A 20,420-nucleotide genomic window follows, 5' to 3' on the forward strand; every position below is an offset into this window, starting at 1 on the left:
GAGAAAAAAAACTGTCCCCCATCTTTGCCAGGATTTTGTTGGTCTATTGGTTTAACCTTTTTCCACAATGATATTGATATCTTGATTAAAGTGACCTTTTAGATCAATACTGCTCTATTCTCATTAACACTGTGCATCCATACTCGGAAATGTAAAAAAATAAAATACTCCAGATACACACCACTGGAGCTGAAACTATTACTTGAAAATTCATTAATGGCAGTTATGGTTGATATAATTGATTAATCCTTATGAAGTAGAAACACCAAACATTTTCGGGTTAAAGCTTCCAAAATGTTCTCTTCATTGTAAATTGTGTTAAATTTGAAGAAATCTCTCTGGTAACTTGTGATGACCATTTCTCATTATTTTTTACTTCCTGAAATAAACAATAAATTGATCAATAAACGAAGCCATAGACTAATTAAAAAATGACAAATGAGTTGCCTCCATAAAGAAGATTATGATGTCGTATGTGCCAGCTCTACACACACACACAGGATGTGACATTACTGAAAGACACATTGAAGAAAAGGCTTCATTGCATTTGAATACAGGCATTGAAGTATCCTGTTTTTAAGGTTCCTCTTTACATAATTGCAGCGCTAATTCTGTCCCATTTCTGGTCAAATGGTCAGAGCTGCTTCCTGTTCTGCTGATCTCACAGCGTGTGGCGGTGAGATTACACACCGCTCTGCCTGAACACTTAACACCATCCACCGAGCAGAGGCTGTGTGTGTGCCATGTGCATCACATCCTCCCAAAATTAGAGGAGGCACAGCCCCGCTGAATAGCAGCAGCAGCGGCTCTCTAAATTAGGATTAGTCTTTGCAAACAGATGTTCCTCTTGCCTGCAGTCTTAAAAACCCATTCCCATATGCACACAGCCAAAGATTAGCATTAACCTGGCTTAATGAACTTTACACTCTGTTGCAGGCCTGCAGGGATAATACAACAAGTCTATTGTGTTTATGTAATGTTTCCACTTATTTTTAACCTGTAACTTTTCTCCAAAAAAGCAAACAGAAGCAGGCAGATAGTGTGATTACAGTGCAGAGATAACTCTTGTAGTCTAGGACTGATGTTGAATTAGATTGTGTGTTTTTTACAGTGTGTGTGTGTCTTTATGTGTTTTATTGTGTCTGTGTGTGTGTGTGTGTGTGTGTGTGTGTGTGTGTGTGTGTGTGTGTGTATCAGACACTGCATTCAGGATTGCTCTCCTTGTTAAGTGTTATATTAGCAGTGGCCAAGATGGGAGGAATGAAGCGTAACATTGCCTATTGACCTGCTGATTAAGCAGTAACTATTATTGCTCGAACTAATCGTACCTGATGGCTCCTCCAGCCAGACTGAGAGAGGGGGAACTGAGGGATGGCATGAAGTCCTGCAACTGATTAATGTGTGTGTGTCCCTCGTTCTTTCATTGTAGCATGAGGCATCTGCCTGACCTTACCTTATCTGTGAGCTACAATATCACACTCTGTAGTGGACGGGGCGGGCCATCGAGGCTCTTTGGCATTGATCTTATTCCATTTTCTTTTCAAGTGGATTTTTCTTTGTTCACAGAGACTGCAAATGGTCCAAGACTCCAGTGCAGTCACCATATCAGGGTCAAGCAGACACTTATTGTACTGTGAACTTGCAACACATCAAGCACCTGACCTGTTAGCTAAAGTGTTAGTAAAACAACAAATAAAGGATTGAGGCGTCTATTTAGCCCATTATTGATCAAAATAGTGTATTCTCAGTTCTCAGATGTCACTGTACCAGGCCAAGAAATAGTCCAGCACATAACCCCGTGTCAAACCAAATTAGATTAGGGTTTTTTTTACGAATTAAACAAATAAGATTCAACATGCTGATAGTGATCTTTAGAGGTGCTGTTGGGCCCTTTCATAGCCAGGCTAGCTGTTTCCCTGTTTCTAATCTAATCTAATTGTACCTTTCATGGCTGTATGCTAAATATGAAGGCAGCTTCATATTTATCATACAGACATGAAAGTGGTTTCCATCTGCTAATCTAACTCTCAGCAAGAAAGCTGAAAAAGCATATTTCCCAAAATGTCTTTACTATTTCTTTAAAATTATTATATCCTACTTCATGAGATTGTGTCATAAAAAGTACAACAGTAAATGGCCTTTTGACTTTCCATAACTTTGGCAATATTATTAGGGGTCACGTGCCAAATGCCGTTCATCCATGTAGTTTAAAATGTACCTATAACCATGATAAAGTGAAAAGGAGAGCTTAACATTCAGCCTCACAGTTTTACATATTCACTCAAACCTCAAGTGAAACACATTATACCTGCATATTTGATGGAGAAGAAGAATTCATCACACAAGCGTTGTGAAATTCACCGCACATAATATCTGAGTCGGCACAGTTGCTGGCACTATGTTACATTCTGCCTTTGTGGCCTGAAGTGTTTTGGCTGAAATCCATGTCAGAATCAACATCCAAGAAATGAGCCTCTGAATGCGCAGGACTGCACCGGCCCTGTGATTCAATCCAAGCAGCTTTTCCCATTAGTCATGTTTGCTGTATTCTTTATGAGGACAATCTGAGGTTGCTTGTAATTGACTGCACGTATTGCAGAATGCTTTTACCTTTCCAGCCAGTAAGCACCTTACACTGCTTCGGGCAACTAGAGAGAAAGTGGAAGGTGATGTTTTCTTTCCCCATCATTTCTTGTTCCTTTCTCTCGTAATTTCCCTCGCTGACTCTCCAAACCTCGGGAGCTCCTCGGGGCCTGCTGCTGAGCACGCTAATGGATATCTACTGTCCCTGAGCCACACTGTGTAGACTGGATTTTTCCTCATTGAATATTGTGTTAGGTAAATCCTCATTAAGAGCAACTGTCCTACATGACACTGAGAGAAAGGACTGGAGAGAAGAGAAGAGAAGGAAGCAGCGACAAAAGCGCCAATTTGAGCTGCACTGTGCTGTATGAGCACTGTACAAAACACCTTTTTCTGTAAGCAACAAGGAAGTGGGTAACAGCAAAATGTCAGAATATAGTGAAAAATGCTTGTCACAATTTTCCAAAGCCCAAGGTGTCATATCGCTTATTTTGTTTTTTGTTCAGTTCAAGATTCAGATTCAGTTTACAATGATATCAAATTCAGAAACACAGACAATCCTTATCAACTGAAAAGCAAGAATCAAAACATTTTTGGCCTTTTTGCTAGAAAAAATGACGATTAATTAATTACGATTATCAAAATAGTCGATTCATTTTCTGTCCATTGCCTAATTGATTAATCCATTAATTGTTTCAGCTTTACAAATTAGTAATGTAAAAGACATAATGGTACCACTTTCTGATAGGGCACCCTTTATAAAAAGGCTTATAAGTTGTAACTAATGGCTTTATTGTTGGTTAATAACTCATGTATTAATACATCAGTTATAAGCTATTAATAAGAATAATGCTTGGATTGCCAGCTGGGGTTTCTCATCCTCCAACAAGAAACTTATTTTATCTTTCTAAACAGTTCTGTAGTTAATCAGCTAAAGGACGACTTACCTCCCGGCCAAAATCAATTTATTAACTTATTAACATTTATAACTGTACTTCATTAGAAATTAATTAATTAATAATTAGTAGATTAACAACATTAATCGCTGCATTATTGCCAAATAAAAAGATAGAGATTTTTTAGAGATTTTTCACAACCTGGCAACCCCAAAGTCGCTCTTATGAATGGCTTATAACTGATCTACAAAACATTAGTAATTGATTTTTTACCCATTGATAATTAAAACCTGTTAATTAAAACCTGTAAACTCTTTATAAAGGGTGCCTTATTAGAAAGAGTTATATAGTAGATAGATGTGCGGTCTGGAGAGGTAACTCTGCTCTAATGGACTGATAAACTAAATTCTCAGTTCAGTTCAGCTTTATTCTTCTCTACGGGGACAATTAATTTTGTGGCAAACACAGCACATTACACAGCAATTAAGCAACGAACATGGGAAACACAAAGGGAATGAGAGGTGGAGGGTTTCAATGTGGTCAGCAGGGTTCCAACAGCGCTGCTTAAGTATGTCATTTGTGAAGGGTAAAATATTTCCTGGGAGTATTGGTGATAGGTCAGCCAAGTGTGCCTCCTACCCACATCTCACCATGACCCAGCTACAGTTTGGCTGCTGTGGCCCACAGAGCTGCACAGGCCCTCTGTGTTTGAAGCTGCAGTGCTTCCTGAGCTCGAACCAGCTCCCCTACAGGGCCCCTGTGACATTAAATCCAATTATAGATTTCTTTAAATGCCATTTCATCCAGCGGGGGACTGTGGCCTTTTGAAAAGCTGAAACGTGACCACTGTGTTCTTCTTCCTCCTCCTCTTCGGTCCTGCCTGTGGCACTGTGGTCCTGCTGTGATACAAACATGCTGTATGTGTACTTACTTGCCCTGATGTAGTGCTGTTGTTTTTCTTTGTCCTCCTCCTCCTCCTCCCGCTCACTCCGTGCTGACCCTCAGGATACACCCCAGCCCGACCGCTGGCTCCATCACAGCAGCCTCCTCAGTGAGCACCATTCAGGGCAAACCATCACTCCGCCGCATCAAGGGCCGCATTCACAGGAGCAAGAGTCTGGACAGCATTGATCTCCTTGACTCCAATGTAAGTACACTGACTCAAAGGCAAACACAATGCATTAATGTATCACCTAACCACAGACACCAAAATGAACAATGAACAATTAGATGGATTTGGTTATGACTGACAGACCATAGTGCTGACAGATTCAAAAAAGTCCCTCAGGAATATGTTTCAGTTGTGAAGGAGTCTTGTAGGAATTACGCAGGTTTTGTGCAGGACAATGAATAGTCTGTCTCTGTCTCTGTATTTGATCAGTGTGTGAAAAAAAACTTACATCACAACGAACGCCAAAAAAAGGTTGCACCAAGCAAATCAGGATCTATTTGTCTTGGGTAAAAAACATCAACGCAGTGAGAGAGAAAAAAACACACAATGACAAAATACAACCATTAAAGAGCACTTATGGAAGAGATGCAACATGTTTGGGACTGGCAGCAAATGATTTGCGAGAACTGCTGACACACAGATCGCAAATGGTGTCACATTGCACAAATTGCAGATATTTTAGTCCCAATAAAGTCCTACAGGGCTGCAAGTATGGAGTTTGCTTTGATTAGGGACATTTGTCAAAATTTAAGGCATAGGAAAATAATGTTGCAAATTGCTGTTTGCATGTTCCAAACTTGGTGAAACAGATCCCAAATTCACATTTACAGTTTATATTCATCTTCCTGTTGCTGTCAACGTTTTTGAAGAAGTTCGACAAATGGTTTTGTTGCTCCACACTCCATAAATATGGTCTACATTTGGATCATATGAACATGGTGTCTGCATTGCTAGTTGTTCCTGTATCATGTCAATATGTTTCCTTGATAAAGGAAATGTTCTACATTTTGGCAAATATGCTTGTCACTCTCATGTCTGTGCACTAAATATGAAGACGCAGCTGATTTGTTTATTCCATACACAAAAACCAAAAATGTAAAACTCCCATAAAACCACAACATGTCGTTTTTGCACTTTGGTTTAAGCAAATGAGATATAATGTGCTCATCTTTGTGCTAAGATATGCTAATCAGCTGCTGACTGTAGCTTCATATTGACCACGCAAACACGACAGTGGTATCGATCTTCTCATATAACGCTCAGCAATAAAGTGAAAAAATATTCCTTTAATGCATTTATTAATGTGTTTACTTCCACATTTAACTCCTGATAACACATTGATCAAAGTTCGATATTTAATCTCCTAATCTGTTTTTAATTGAAAAAAGGTAAAGAGGCTGATGAAGTTTTGCATTCATCAGCCGCCATGAGTAACAACTGCCATTTCCACACTTGATAATAGTATCAGTCATATGTATTAAAATGATAACTGTTCAGATTCAAGATTCACTACATTGATTTCTAAAAAGAAATGTGGTTTGAGCATCAAGGTTGCTGTTTCATTCATAGACACACGCACACGCACACACACACACACACACACACACATTTCATTCATATTCAGAAAACAGGTGTCTCAATCCTTAAATGCATCAAAATGTTCCACAAAGCTGAGGATGAAACTCTTTCTTTTATTTATAGTCACACTAAATTATCATCAAATACCCTTTTTTAAGTAAAAGGCATATTAATTCATAAAGCGGTGTTTTAAGTCAGAGCTCTGATGTGCATAAATCAAAGCAGACACAACTGTAATACACACATGTACTGTGTTGTTTCCAGACAGTAGACTGCCAGAGGGCCTCAGCCTCAGGGGAATTATATCTGTTGACAGCTCAGCTATGACCTGACTGTGAATTCAGCTCAAACGCTCCATCTCATTAAATCACAAAACCACCGAGCTGGTTGAAGTCTTGGTCAGCATTTTTTTTTTGAGAACGTGAGAGTTTTGAATTCCTCTAAGATACATGTGTTACATTTATCTTGAACTCCTGTGTAAGTAACGCCTCTCAGCTTAGCGGTGCTGTGTGTCCCAGTCGCAGGGCTTTAAGCCACTGACATGCTGATTTATTAACGAGACTAAGAGTTTACAGACATGCTTGGGGCTCTGTGAGGCTGCACGCTGACATGCTCACAATGACAACAAGACAGCAATTTTTGACTTGATGATGGCTCTAGATAAAAAGTCAGAAGATCGACAAAGTTATTATAACTCATCCTGAGGGTGGCATCACTGTCTGAATATAATTTCATAACAATCTGTCCAATGGTTGTTGAGACATTTCACTCAAAAGCAACCTCATGGTGGCACTAGCAGAAACGTTAAGGAATCAACAAAGTATCAAATACTTCTATCAAATTTCATGGCAACACATCTGCTAGTTGTTGAGATACAGTATTTCACTAAAAGGCAAAAAACGTTGACCTGCTGGTGGTGAGGTCCCTGGTGAAGTCAGGGGATCACCAGACTCATTTCTTTCAGTCTGATCCAAAGTGGTGAACTTGCTGACTGACGTTTCTGTCCCTAAAGCCATGAATTTGGGCAATACTTACTTATACTACAAAAAATGAATTGTCATGATTGATTGAACAAAAGACCTACATTTTTAAAAGTAATTACAAAATCACTGCTCAGGTCCCATCTAGTGAACCTGGCCAGTGATATGCTGGAGGTGGATGCTTTTAGGCTGTAATTGACAGATTAGTGGTGGCCTTGATTTTAAGCCAAACACAGCAATCATAAGCTTTCATCTGAATGGAAAAGGCAGTGTGATGTCGCTGTATTCTCACATCCTCTCCTGCTCTGTAAGTCATAGAGAGTGACTTACCACATTGCTGTCGTTTGTCTTTATGGCCTGCCACTCAGAGGACGCTTCAAACGGCTCAAGAGGCCACTATCTCACCAGAGACTGAGAGCTCAGCTTGGGGCTCCAGGCCTTTCCACGGTATATTTCTTTTGTACAGGCTGTGTGTGTACTAGAGGAAAACTTGCTGACTTGCCCAAACTCAAATGCAGCTGATGGAAGTAACGGCCCGCCTTACAGTGAGTGATGAGACTGCAGGATGCTGAGCTGAGGAGCAGTTTCCATTGCATCCTACTAAAATGTCACAACAGACACAACGCTGCCTCCGAGCCGTTGGATGATCTGCAGTCGTTTCCTGACAAATAATCTCGCCTGATTGGCTGTTTCAACAGAAAACTGAGGATATTAATCAACTGAGTGTATGAATTTAGGTCCATAACTATCATTGCCCATCAGCGTAGAGCTAAATAATCAATAGTAGTTAAGACTTTGTTTATATCGATTGCTTCTTTTGATTGCTTTTCTCTCTTGATAGTCAGGGGAGGACTTTGGCCCCTGGCCCACTCTCGCTGTCATTTGTGTTGGCAAGCATCGCACTTGTTCACAGAAAGCTTGAATCAGATTTTAGTGCTAAGGCTGCAGAAAGCACAACAGAGATGGAGAGGGGGGGAACTACAGTCTTTTGTGCACCGATGCCTTTGTGTATAGCTGGAGTTATTTTTCTGCCTTCATCAACAACACCTCGTCCCATTTCAAAGCGGCAGCATTTACAGTCTTTCTTAATGCTTTAGGGAGAAGCATTAGTCCATCTGTTCAAGTATTACACACAGTCTTATTCTCTTTATTATTTATACCCCTAATCTCTTGCGTCCAACCACGAGTGACTTGTATTTGTTGTTCTAAAAGAGACAACCTCAGGGATTAATGATAAGAAATAGTAAACTCGCACCTTTTCCAGGGCATGTGTCGTCTTTACTTTGTGCGTTTTATATGGATCAATGTTGAGATGATTCTGAATATGCAGCTTATTCTTATGTGCATCATATTTCATCATGACAATGGGAAAATCATCTTTTACACACGACAACACCTGCACTGTATCCCCGGTGCAGCGTGGATGCTAAACTGAGGTTGCTGTTTGTGTTTCATGTGCCTTGATTTTGGGAAAAGATGTTGTTTTTAATGCAGTATTTTTCCTGCCCTCTCAGCGGTTTTGGAAAATGTTAAAGGAATGTTTGCTGCAGAGGCTATAACCAGGTGAGTTGCAGAGGGTGTATCAGCGGGAGCAGATGCAGCTAAGCCAAGATGAAAAGCGCAATTAAATTAATTAGGCTACTCCTTAACAGATCAGGATCAGTCACCAACTGGGCCTTGAGCTCTGCCTTGGTCAAAGTCTTAATCTCTTATTAGTTCTGCATGCCCCATCCCACTTCTAAAATCCCATCCTTGGCTGCAGTCTGCCGTGGACAGAGGCACCCCCCCCCCCCCCCCCCCCCACCTCAACCACCACCAAAAAAAAAAGCCCCAGCGTAAGCATTTATTCGCTGCTCAGTCTTCGGAAAGTGCTGCAGATGCATTTACGGAGAGAGCAACTGCAGCTGAATTAACCAATCTGCATATTCAGGGCCTGTTAGAGGGAGATTGTTCCCGTGTGATGAAGGCTTGGAGGTGCACGAGGGTGGGAGCAGGGAGCTGGACCTGAGTGAGATGCACCACAAGGGCTGTGGAGAGAGACAGAGGGAGGGAAGGAGGGAGGAGCAGTGGGGGGTGGGCGCAGGAGATTTATCACGACTAACACTGTAGGAGGCATTATTGGAAGGAGGAGAGGGGGGATGAGGGGAGGCACTGTGATTGGGTCAGCAGCTGATTTTCTCTAGGTGAGACAGGTCTGTTATGTAAGAACAGAGTGGAATGGATGAATTTTTCTTGTTCTATAGGTGATAAGCACTGGGGGATGGTTGCAGGCGATGGAGGGAGTTTGTATGTGACACTGAGGCGGAGCTGGTCATGTGCGATGCGTGCGAAGGTTGCATGTGTGATTCCACAGCCTGTATGGAGGGGATGGCAGATGTTGAGTGTGTTTCTGGAGGCTGTGACTCAGGAGCAAGGTCTGCCTATGTGTCCTCTGATGGGACATATGGCAGGTCACTGTAGGCACTGTGTGTATCTAGTACCATCATGTCACACATCTTGTAGCAATATGTTGACTTTACAGCCTCTGCAGCAGTGATTTGTAACACCTTCGCTGCTTGTTTTTGAAGCATTTTAACAAAAAAAGATTTAAAACTGGATAATTACTACGTCAATTATGCATTTATTAATTATATAATGTGTGATTATTAAATGTCTTTCATGATAGCTGTTTTATTTTATATCCATAAGCCAAGATGCCCTAAAGTGGATTTCCTGTACTTCGCAGCAACACAATTGGATCAAAAAACAGTCTTGTTCAATCCTTAAAGGATGCTGGGTGAAGATTATAAACAGCAGAGACCTTGGTTGTCAGTGGAAGATTTGAAGAAAACGACTCGTGCTTCTGAATTGTTTTTATGGTCGGGCTCGTGTCCCTCATCTACGACAAATCATTTCAAGAGAGAAGACTCAAACCCACATAAATCCCAACAACTCTATTGACTTTCCTGCGTGATTTATCACAGGAGGAGAGACCTGGACAGTAAGCACCATCAGCAGCGGACGATGAGTGAAAATGTAGCACTAAACATACAATATTTTCCATTCCAAAAATACAGTCTGGATCTATTAATACCACAATAATAAGCTTCCATTATAATTTTGGCTTGTTTTCAAGGAGGGCTTGATGTTCATGTTATTCCCCCCATTTGAGCACTTGAGCGTGGGGTCAGCTGAAGGACAACCAGCAGGATGATGTAATGTTTGTAGGAATCAAGATGGTGGCTCTGGTGGGGAAGCCAAGCATTAAGAATGAAACACTGGGAAGGTTGTCCTGAGACAACTTAATCAATCACGGCGTTTGATGTTCACGGTTGCGGACGCTCTGTAGATTACATTGTCTGCTGATTGATTATCATGAGATGAACACATGCTGTTTTTCTGGGGGAGATATTTTGTATTTATCTGATGCAACTAAAATTAGATTTTACAGGCAGCAAATATGGGATTTACTGTGTTTATCTGCCGCTGTCTAATGCCTCGAATCTGAATTCTAATATAACATAACATGAAAACATCCTTGTTTATGCTCTGAGAATCGTTGAAGAGCTGTGTGGTTCAATAATTATGAATTATTTATTAGGGCTGTAACTTATTTCCATTATCCATTAATCTGGTGATTACTTTCTCAATGAATTGTTTCATCTATCATTAATCTTAATCTTTGAAAAGTTAATCAAAAAAAAAAAAGAATTGTAACAGAAAAAGCAGATTATATTATTACAGTTCAAGACAAAACGTTATTCATATTACAATGGTACAAAACTAAGAAAAGCAGGAAATACTCACATTTAAGAAGCTGGCACCGGTAAATGTTTGCCTTTTTTTGCTTGAAAAGTGTCTCTCTGCAACAAAATAGCTGATTAATTCTCTGTCGATTGACTAATGGATTAATTGACTTATCAGCAACAATAATGCCATAATTCAGTGACAGAGTTGAAATCAGGCAACATGCACTGGGATGAATGAAAGCCTATTAGTGTCAAATCACACAATACTGGTTAAAATCTTGTGAGATTGAACAGATTACAACACAACGGAGCACCATTTAGATAAAAAGCTTATTTTATTCTCATGTCCTACATAAAGACAAAATGTCTACGCTGTGTTTGAGAATGAATGAAGGGAAGAAGTGTGTGTACATTTTGTGTATTTAGAAGTGCGTGTGTGTGTGTATCAGGCAGCCTGTTGTGTTGCTGGACATGTAGGATGTGTGTTGATGCCCAGGGAGGCACCATATGCTGTTTAGACTCAGGAGCATCCCATCACGGCGGACCCGTGGGTGAACAACCCCGGCTCCTTCTTGTGTCTCCCTCCATCAGTTCACGCGTGCATCATCAGCCAGCAGGGGTTGAAATCACGCAGATTCACTCTCCACACGCTTGTTTTCACGCCACGATAAATAATTCTCCATATAGATTTCCTCTTGCAAGGCACGAGACAGTCATGCTGGAAGCAGATAGGTAGTGTTCAGCTGAAGTCCTGCAGAGGGCAGAGTTTTACTACCTAAATGTACAGGAACACAGTGAAACATCCATGTTTGCATAGCTGACGCAATAGAGAAAGGAGGGGTTGGATGTACAGTTGGGGTGTTGGGTTTGGATGAATGTTTTGCTTTTGTATATGGTGACAGAAAATGTTGTAGTCGTTGCTAAAATACATTTTATTATTAAAAACAGCGGGCAGTGCAGCCACTGGAATGGGAAGTGTTGTTAGTGTGAGGGCTATTGATGCTCATGTGGTCGGTAAAGTCAAGAAGGCAAACGTGCAGTTCAACATCTGATGTATTGCACAGGGGGAAACCTTGCAGTGTGTCCTCTGTTAAAAGAAAGTAATTGTGGTTTGATATTGTTCCCTTATTGGATTTATCAATGAGTCAACCTGTAGTTGTGATAAAATTAATTTCCAGTTGAATTGAGAGGCGGTGGAGATTTATAGTATTGTCTGGTTTCTTTCCGCAGTGCGGTAAATTACCCCTGGGTGATTTTTCTCCCTTTTTCTCGCCTGTCTCTGTTGCCCCCATCACCTGCCCTCCACAATACCCCTTCAGTCTGGTCCAAAGGGAGCACCTGATCCCACACCACCAAGGCCTCTAATTGCTTTACTCCCATCCTGAACGAGGTTGCTCTCTTGGGAAAAAGCCATGAATAAAAAAACTCTTATGAATCCAAACTAATTTAAAGGTTTGGTTGATGGAAAATAGTAATAAAAAAAAGCATCCACTTCATTAATAATTTAACTGGTAGTTCACATCAGGACACACTGTGTGTAAGGTGATTCCACTCTGATTGTAATAGTATTTTATATGATGTGTTTTTGAACATTGTAGGTATTAGATAAATGAGTCTCCCTGGGCGAGAGTATTTCTGGTTAATTAACATAGATAATTAATCTGCCATCGTCCATTTCCAGCTGTCCGTGAAATCACAATTGGATTGATCAGGATCCTTCAGCTTTAAAAGCTTTTATTCCCCCCAAGGAGTTCAGCTTCATGGTTAGCACTGTAATCTGTGAACTGGTGTTTAAACGCAAAATAATTCAACTCACCATTTTGCTGCTGAAGACCTCTCTGTCAGACACGCATCCACATTAACTGATTGGAATTGTTCATCTTTATTAGCATTAGTGCTCCCCTCCTGGGATAAACATACTTTAGGCGATTGCTTCTTTGCAACTGAACATGATGCCGTAGTTGCTGCAGTTTGATCCAGAGAGGATTTTGGATGTTGGTGGCCTGTTGTCACATGATCCGCAGGGCCGGGGATGTGAGGTCATCTCATGTCACCTGATATGTCTGAGCTCTCAGCTGTTGGTGGGAAAAATGAGATGGAGATTAGAGGTTCATTTGGGGGATCTTAAAAAATATGTATTTCCTCCCTGTACATGGATTCTGATTTTAGCTTTGAAATGTATGAATCAGTAAATCCAGATTTGTGCTTTGTCAATCACATTCTGTATGTTCACAGTGTCAGATGGTGTTTGCCTCCTTTTTTTTTATTTTACTCCCTGGAGCTTTCATGGAATACCTACCTCTACAGCGGGAGTGTTTTAAAAAATAAGACTCTTGTGCAATAGAGTATTTACTGGGATTACATTTTGGACACAATGCAATAATGTACATGAATGCATGCACTGACTGCAATTTTTCCAAATATACTGTATATTGTGAGCACACATAGTTATGAGACTAAAATGATTTGGATGCTGTGAACACCTTTCAGTGACTGATATTTTTGAATTCGATCATTTATAGTGATTTTGTTATTTCATTGCAGCATTTCCACTGCAGCCAGCGCAACACAAAAATCATCAAATATGCACCTCCTGGCAGCCAGTTATTAAATTATATAAACTTTTTATTTTATTTGTACTACAAGGAAGCAAAGAAAACAAAATGAGTCATCTGCAAAATCTGTTGTTTAATTGCTTCAGTTACATAAAAGCTGAGTAAACAAAAGACCATAGAGCAAAGCCGGCCACAGCATTATCATCAAAATTGATATCTGTATTCTAATGCAGAGTCTAAATGTTATACTCCAGATGAAATATGAGACATTTCTTCTTTTGTGGGACAGGTGGTGCAATCACATACTGTAAAATCAGCTGCTAATAAGCTGGACGGAGATCAGGAGGCTGCAGCTCTCTTGCATGTTTCAGCTGCATTTTACTGCTTTATCTCCATCTCTGCTTCACAGAGGTCACACTTCCAGTCTTCTATAAAGCACCTTCTCAGAAGTGTCTTTTTTAACTGCTGACTTTACAAGATATCGCATGCTTGCTACATCATGGACCCCTGTCTCTTTCTTCACCTCTGAATGTGCTGCACCACATAATAGCGAGGCATTATGAAACCTTGTGTAAGGAATTTCTGTCCTGAATTAAGAGGTTGGCTGTCAAGTCGGCGTGCTGCTCTCTCATAGAGGTCAGTGATACCGACAGAGGACAACACAGAAATCACAGAAATACAAGCCTCTGTACAATAGCCAGCTCACTCCATTACGAGATTACACTGATGTACTCCAATTTGTAAAACCAAAGACTGGATAACAAGATAAGAAGTTTTGAGTATCATCTTGCAGCTTTGGCAACATGGTGTCACATAATATCACATTTTCTCTCACACTGCTATTGGGCAAAATGCTTTTATTTCCCTCCGCTGCTGCAGTGCTATGTTTAACTGTCTGTCATGTCATTTGATAGCTGCAGTCATTAAAGCTCATAGATAGCCACGCCAACCTTTGCTTAGTAGGCTGTTTTCCTGACCTGTACAGCTGAGAGGTGACTCACTCACCGTCAGGGGCAGTGCACTCTAAAAGCCAACCTGCTGTGAATTTCTAATTTGCTTCTCCACTCGTGATTTGTTCCTGCAGTCATACTCTTGGTTTGGATCCCGTCCGTGTGTCTGAATGTGCTGATGGGAGAGAGGGGCTGCATAATTCTGTTGCACGGCATGTGAAGCTCCCTCTGTGCTGTTTGAACCAGTGATGCAAACACTGTTGTAGCATTAGCAGAGGGTATTTCAAGGGCTTCAACAGAGATGCATTGAGCAGCATAAGCTCACATCAAAGTCAATTTAATCAAATGCACACTGTAAAAAAAAAAAGTTTACATTCATGCATTTCCAGAGGGGTTTGATAGCTTGATTAAATTATTCTGCTTCAATACTTTAGCTAATACTGTAATGCATGATGATAACCAATGATGACATCTGCCATCATTTAACCATTGTTCATGCTCAGTGACATACTATCCTGATATATCACCAAAGGTTTGCCTGTTTTAGCTATCAATGGACACTCAATGAAACTGTAGACGTGCAGGTCACAGATATATTTACTGAGTTTCCTTATTCCTTCATTTGCGACTGCTATTCATCATAATTTGTTTTTCCACAGGATACATATGACTGCCCTTGTTTATTTAATTCTTATGACCTTGTCCAACTTGCATTCTTCCATTCAAGATGCCCTCCCCCCTCCTCCTCCTTTCAATCCTCCAATGGAATCTGCGGCAAGTCTCCTTACGTCAGCAACATTGCAGGACCTCTGTGCTCCTCCAGCATTACATTCAGCCCCTATCTTCTCCTGCGCTCATTAGTGCCAGAGGTAGAGGTGACGAGAGCGGTCACACAATCTCAAAGAGATAAAATGCACAACAGAAGGTGCTGCAGAGAATTAGGTACTCATGGAAAAACCAGCACAAAAACTAAAGTGCATGCGATAGAGTCTTAAGAGTGGAGTTTGGTGCAGTGCACAATTTACATTCTACTGTATATTGATTAAATCTGTATACCCCATGGGAAGGAGTATTGAGCATCGTGACTGTAGGGTGGATTTTAGTTCTATCCTCTGCATTTTAAATGGCTTTATGCAGCATGTCATTACTACTTAAGTAGCCTACCTCAGCTTTCCCTGTTTGCTGTAGTTAAAAGTGATATCCAATTAGATTTTTTTCATACCGTCTTTTGCATTCAAAGCAACATAACATCAGTGTAGAATGTCTTCCACATTAAGGGTCTGCTTTCATCCTCGAAAGCACATTTTGCATTTTGAAATAAATTGCAGTTTTTCCTGATTATGCACATACACACAGATACAAACACACAACGGCATCAGGGTTAAACAATCTTGTCCTTGTCCAGTCCTTTTGTTTCAAAGGATGCCTAATCAATCAAGCCACTATTTAAAAAAAAAAAAATACAATCTGTCAAATCAGTATTACGGCCTACTTAACACGAGAAAGTTCTTGTCTCACATTTTTTCTTTTACATTGGTATATAGATAATATGCATCTGGATGTGAAGTTCTGAGTGTATAGGTAATTACTGTATATCTGGATATATATATATATATATGGATATCTACTGTAGATTTCTATTGAATATTTACATACACTAAAAAGTTGAAATGTATTGTGCAAACAGTCTATTTACATCAACAAATAAAGCTAGAATTATAATATAAAGAGCATTTTTAAACACCCCTCTCTTTAGTTGCATGAGGGCCAGATAGCTTCACTTTCACTGCAAACATAGCTCTCAATAGCGCTCTCATCCTCACATTGATTTATTAGCTCTCTGTTTGATCAGGATGCTTGTTAAAAGCTCTTTAAAGATAAAATGTAACTCCTTACGTCACATGCAGCAAAGGCTAAGCTTACAATGCTTTGTGTGCACAAAAGTCTGCTAGGCCTACTGCAGTCTATCTGTAGAAGTCTACTGCGCCGTTGGCGCAATAGGGAAATCATCTTACCTGGAAAAGGAAGTTATTTACTATAGTGTTGTGTTTGCCACATTGCCTTGCTGCAGTACCAGGCTATCTCAAATAGTTTTATTCTGTTAAGTTTTTATGGACAAATACTGTATATGAATATTGTTAGACTTAAATGAATTCTTTTTTCATCCACCAGTCAACACCAACAAAAAAGCAGTTGCCTGTAAGTGTTTTTGTGGAGGTAAAAATGGGCAAATGAAAACTCCCTTATTGTAGCCAAACACACCACAGACATCTATTTCTTCTTTACAATATGATTCCAGACATCAATCCATAAATTGAAATTAGATGGGTCGAATTATTTTGTCAAAGCTAATAGTATCATATAATTACTAGTGTTGTAATATTCCTATAACAATGTTATGGTCTAATATTGAAAATGGTGATATTCCGCAGTTAGAGCGCCATCATTGTGGATGATATTAATGTATCGGGACTTTTCTGGGATAACAATGCAGTAAGACTTCTGGATATTTTTTAAGGATTAGTATTTTTTGGTTTAAATAGATGACAGGTTGAAAATAGTCGCATCCATCCCTCCATTTATAGTGGCCACTGCTTTGTTCACCAGGAGCTGATGAAGCTTAATCGGTGTATTTTCACCATCGTCAACGACCGTTTGTTCTCACGCTGGAATGGCGCTTAATGCTGCTGGATAGCTGCTGGATAGCTCCTGCTGCTGCTGCGGCTGCTGTGGACAGCCTCTCTGCATCCTTCCCCCCCCACCCCCCGCGGACAAACCGGAATGGTTTCTTCCAGGCGAACCTGTCACTGTCACCGCGGCGGTGACGGCAGCCGAAGTGTGAGAGCAGAGGGGGGGAGAAGGAAGGCTTCATCCACAGCCTGCCATTGCAGTGCGGCGGCTGCTGCTCTGGAGCCACACCAGGAAGATCTTTCCACTCCTTTTCTGTAAGATTTTCACAAGCACTCCGTGAGGACCATTGCTATTGCGAAGGTGAATGGGTTTTTTGATTTATCAGTGAGTACGTTATTTGGGAGAGTATGTTTCGCTCTAGCCGCAGGAGCTGACTGGATGTGTGTCCCTCTGCGGGTACAAGCGAGCGATAACGGTGCAAGCCGAGGTAACTTACCTCACTGCTAGCAAACTGCATCTACGCGCTATGCTAAGTGGGTAGCTAGTTGCCCAACATGCTAACGTTATCTTCTAATTGAAAGCATGAATAACGATGTCAGTTGCCCTCATTTTTGTGGAGCTTGCATAACCGATAACATTGAGTCACAAAGTGCCTTGCGGTCGAGCTGTCATCAAGCAGACGGGTTATTCCCATGTCAAGTGCGCGGAGTGTCCAGGTAACGTTAGCTGGGATGAGCTAGCCTAGCTGCTGGAACAAAATGTCGGCCAGCTAGGGGTTGATTTGACCAAGGGGTATAAAGGGGGCACGAGATTCATTAAGTGTCAGACTGCATGAGGCAAGGAAGGAGTGGTATCGTGAGGTCGGCAGCTAGAAATATGACATTGGCTTTCTAAGTTAAAGGGAAGGTCATGCGGTGGCTCATCTTGTTTTGATGGTCCGCTTGTTAAACCCAAGTAGCTAGGTCTTGGGTGAAGCTAGGTAGCAGTTGGCTAACTTTAGCTTGTTAGCTGGCTTTAGTTTGGTGACACTGGAATACCGGCTTGCCTGTCCCGGTGTTTGTACATTTTAACCAGGTGTCATAATAATGTTATGTCAACTGTGCGGGGGGGCCTTGCTGTGGTCTAGGTTACTGTCGGTGTTTGGCTTAGCTCATCTAAGCCAACTATCTCACTATTGTTATTTCCATACCAACGGATGAACTGCTGCTAACGTGAACTGAAAGCACCAGTCATCACCTGTTGAATATTGAAAACGTTGTACCGTATCGTTTTGTAGATTGTCATCATTTGTTTTGTCAGTGTACATTTGTTATAAACTAGTCACAACTACAGATAGTAAATGGACAGATGACGTTATCTTGTTTGAACATAGTACACTACACTGTCGTTTATCTGGTGTGTAATATTAGTGTTTTGAGCTGGGAAATAAGAAATATTAAAAGAGACTTAAAAGTAGATAGTATTGGGAAATAAAGAAAGAAGGCCTTAGACTGGTTGGCCAACATATCTCTTGGTTTAGATTACACATTGTATGTACACGTCACTAATAATGGCCAAAATTTCAGGTAATTAATTAAATATGTTCTTAATGTTGTCACTATCACCCAGCTCTACATTAAGGTTGTATTCCCTTATTTTGGGAATATTATGAAGTAGATTTGTTTGTCCTGTCATAGAGTTTAGTTTTTTCTGATTTGTTCCGTTTCTATGATGGCTAACAGGCTTTAAATTTAAAGGAAGATCCCAAAAGTCTACTTGAAGCACACAGTAAGATTCCATTTCTATAACATGTATAATTGGTATATCTTTCAGCAGAAGTACGATGTTTTGTTACTGCATATCTCAGTATCAGACTCCCTAAGAGCTTGGGTCTATGACTTAAATATGTCATCATGATTAGTAATGTTATATGAAATGGCAGCTGGGCCGGGCAACAGATTTGTCAAATGAAGTGGAGGAGGCACAATACAGATGATATTTGTGGCAGCCGTTGATGTTTCATTGCACTGTTTTTTTAAATAATTCACATGGCAGTGTTGTGCAGGGGATGTTTCTGGCAAGCATGTCGCCTGAGACGAAGATAACATCCAGCTGCTCAAGGGCAGCCATACATGTTGGCCTGTAAATCATGGTGCCCTTAAGCTGTCATGGGAACGGCAGTCATCTGAGCCATCGTGGTTTAGAAGGACAAATGTAGCTGATATTTTGCCTACTTAAGTTAAATTTGACTGCAGTTTTGTAGTTGTGTTTATTTGTAGAAACACTCTGGAGTAGGGGGCTAATCAAGTTGCTGGTTATAACATACCTACTGTAATATTGTTAACAGGATGTGTTGATACATGGTGCACCTTGGAGAAACTGAACTTTCTATATTTTTAAACCTTAGGTTTGCATATGTGGTAATGCCCAACAAAATGGCTTATTTAATTTTTATAAAAGAGATCAAAGTAGATGGCCTCAGGTTTCTCTTTGGAGATATTAATGGTCTAACTGTGTACAGAGAGGGTGCTGGAAAACAATGCCGAAAAAATGGTGGGAGACTGTGAAGATAGCACGTGTTTCAGTGTTAGTGGTAGCCTAGAGGTGCCACTAGACTAAAAAGGAAAATTATTTAATGAGATAGTCTGCACTATCCTTAAGTACTATATCTTACACCATGGATTATTTTGTATAATTAGTATCATTGGGATATTTTCATCCACTGAGAGGTGTGACTTCAAACTGAGATGGACTTTTGACACTCCTGGTTTCACCCTTCTTGAGCTAATTGATCTAATCCTTTTTTTACAATTTAGGAGGGTTTTCTGTTCTGCCTTGGAGTCCAGTTTAATCTCTCCTCCCTTTATATGTCTACTCTGCTACTCTGCATGGTCTTTAGTTTGGCTCTTTTTGCACAAGATGAATTATAAAGCAACTGGTTCTGTAAGAGAGTTATTTTAAATATTAACATAAACCTCATAGAGATCATATACTGTAATAATGTCTTCACAACCAACTGTATCCATGGACAAAATATAATTCAAAAGTAGATTGTACTAAACATACCGAGGGACATCATCATTTACATTTTGTGGGTTAGACGTTCGTTAAATAGTTGATGAACTATCTTCTTTTGCTCCTTTACATATTTTATATTACCTAAATTTTAGGCTACTTTTTGGAGATAATATGAGTTGTAAAGTCAATTGATGGGTGCTGTGGACATTGAAAGGTCATTGCTCTGATACATGGCCAAGCTAAGACTTTCTAGCAAACACGTCTTAGAAATATGACATTAAAGTCCATGTTCCCATTGTACAGTAAGTCTCTGTGTTAACAAATGGCACGTTTACATTATGATTATAGCTCCAGTTATACTGAAGCTTGCTTTTATAAATCAAGTCCATCATAAATCCTTATTTGAAAGGGGTGTGAAATTATCAGGATGAAAAGGCTTGCAAAATCTCTCATCAATCACATTTCAGCATGAACCTCCTTTTTGTTATAGTCCAGACCTGTCCCTTATCATTACTGTTTTTCATTGGCTCTGCTGTTCTCATTTCAATCACTGTGACGGAGAGGAGGCGG

At 40.3% G+C, this 20,420-nt stretch overlaps 1 protein-coding gene across 1 annotated transcript in view; it reads left to right on the forward strand.

Moving 5' to 3' along the window:
* tjp1b (tight junction protein 1b) overlaps nucleotides 1–20,420 on the forward strand; it is a 62,383-nt gene that overhangs the window by 12,121 nt on the left and 29,842 nt on the right. The window contains exon 3 of the mRNA XM_070908152.1: nucleotides 4,485–4,626. Coding sequence (XP_070764253.1) covers nucleotides 4,485–4,626 — 142 coding nt within the window. The remainder of the gene's footprint in view (nucleotides 1–4,484; nucleotides 4,627–20,420) is intronic.

Source organism: Enoplosus armatus, chromosome 6 (genome assembly GCF_043641665.1).
Source record: "Enoplosus armatus isolate fEnoArm2 chromosome 6, fEnoArm2.hap1, whole genome shotgun sequence".
Classification (NCBI taxonomy): domain Eukaryota; kingdom Metazoa; phylum Chordata; class Actinopteri; order Centrarchiformes; family Enoplosidae; genus Enoplosus; species Enoplosus armatus.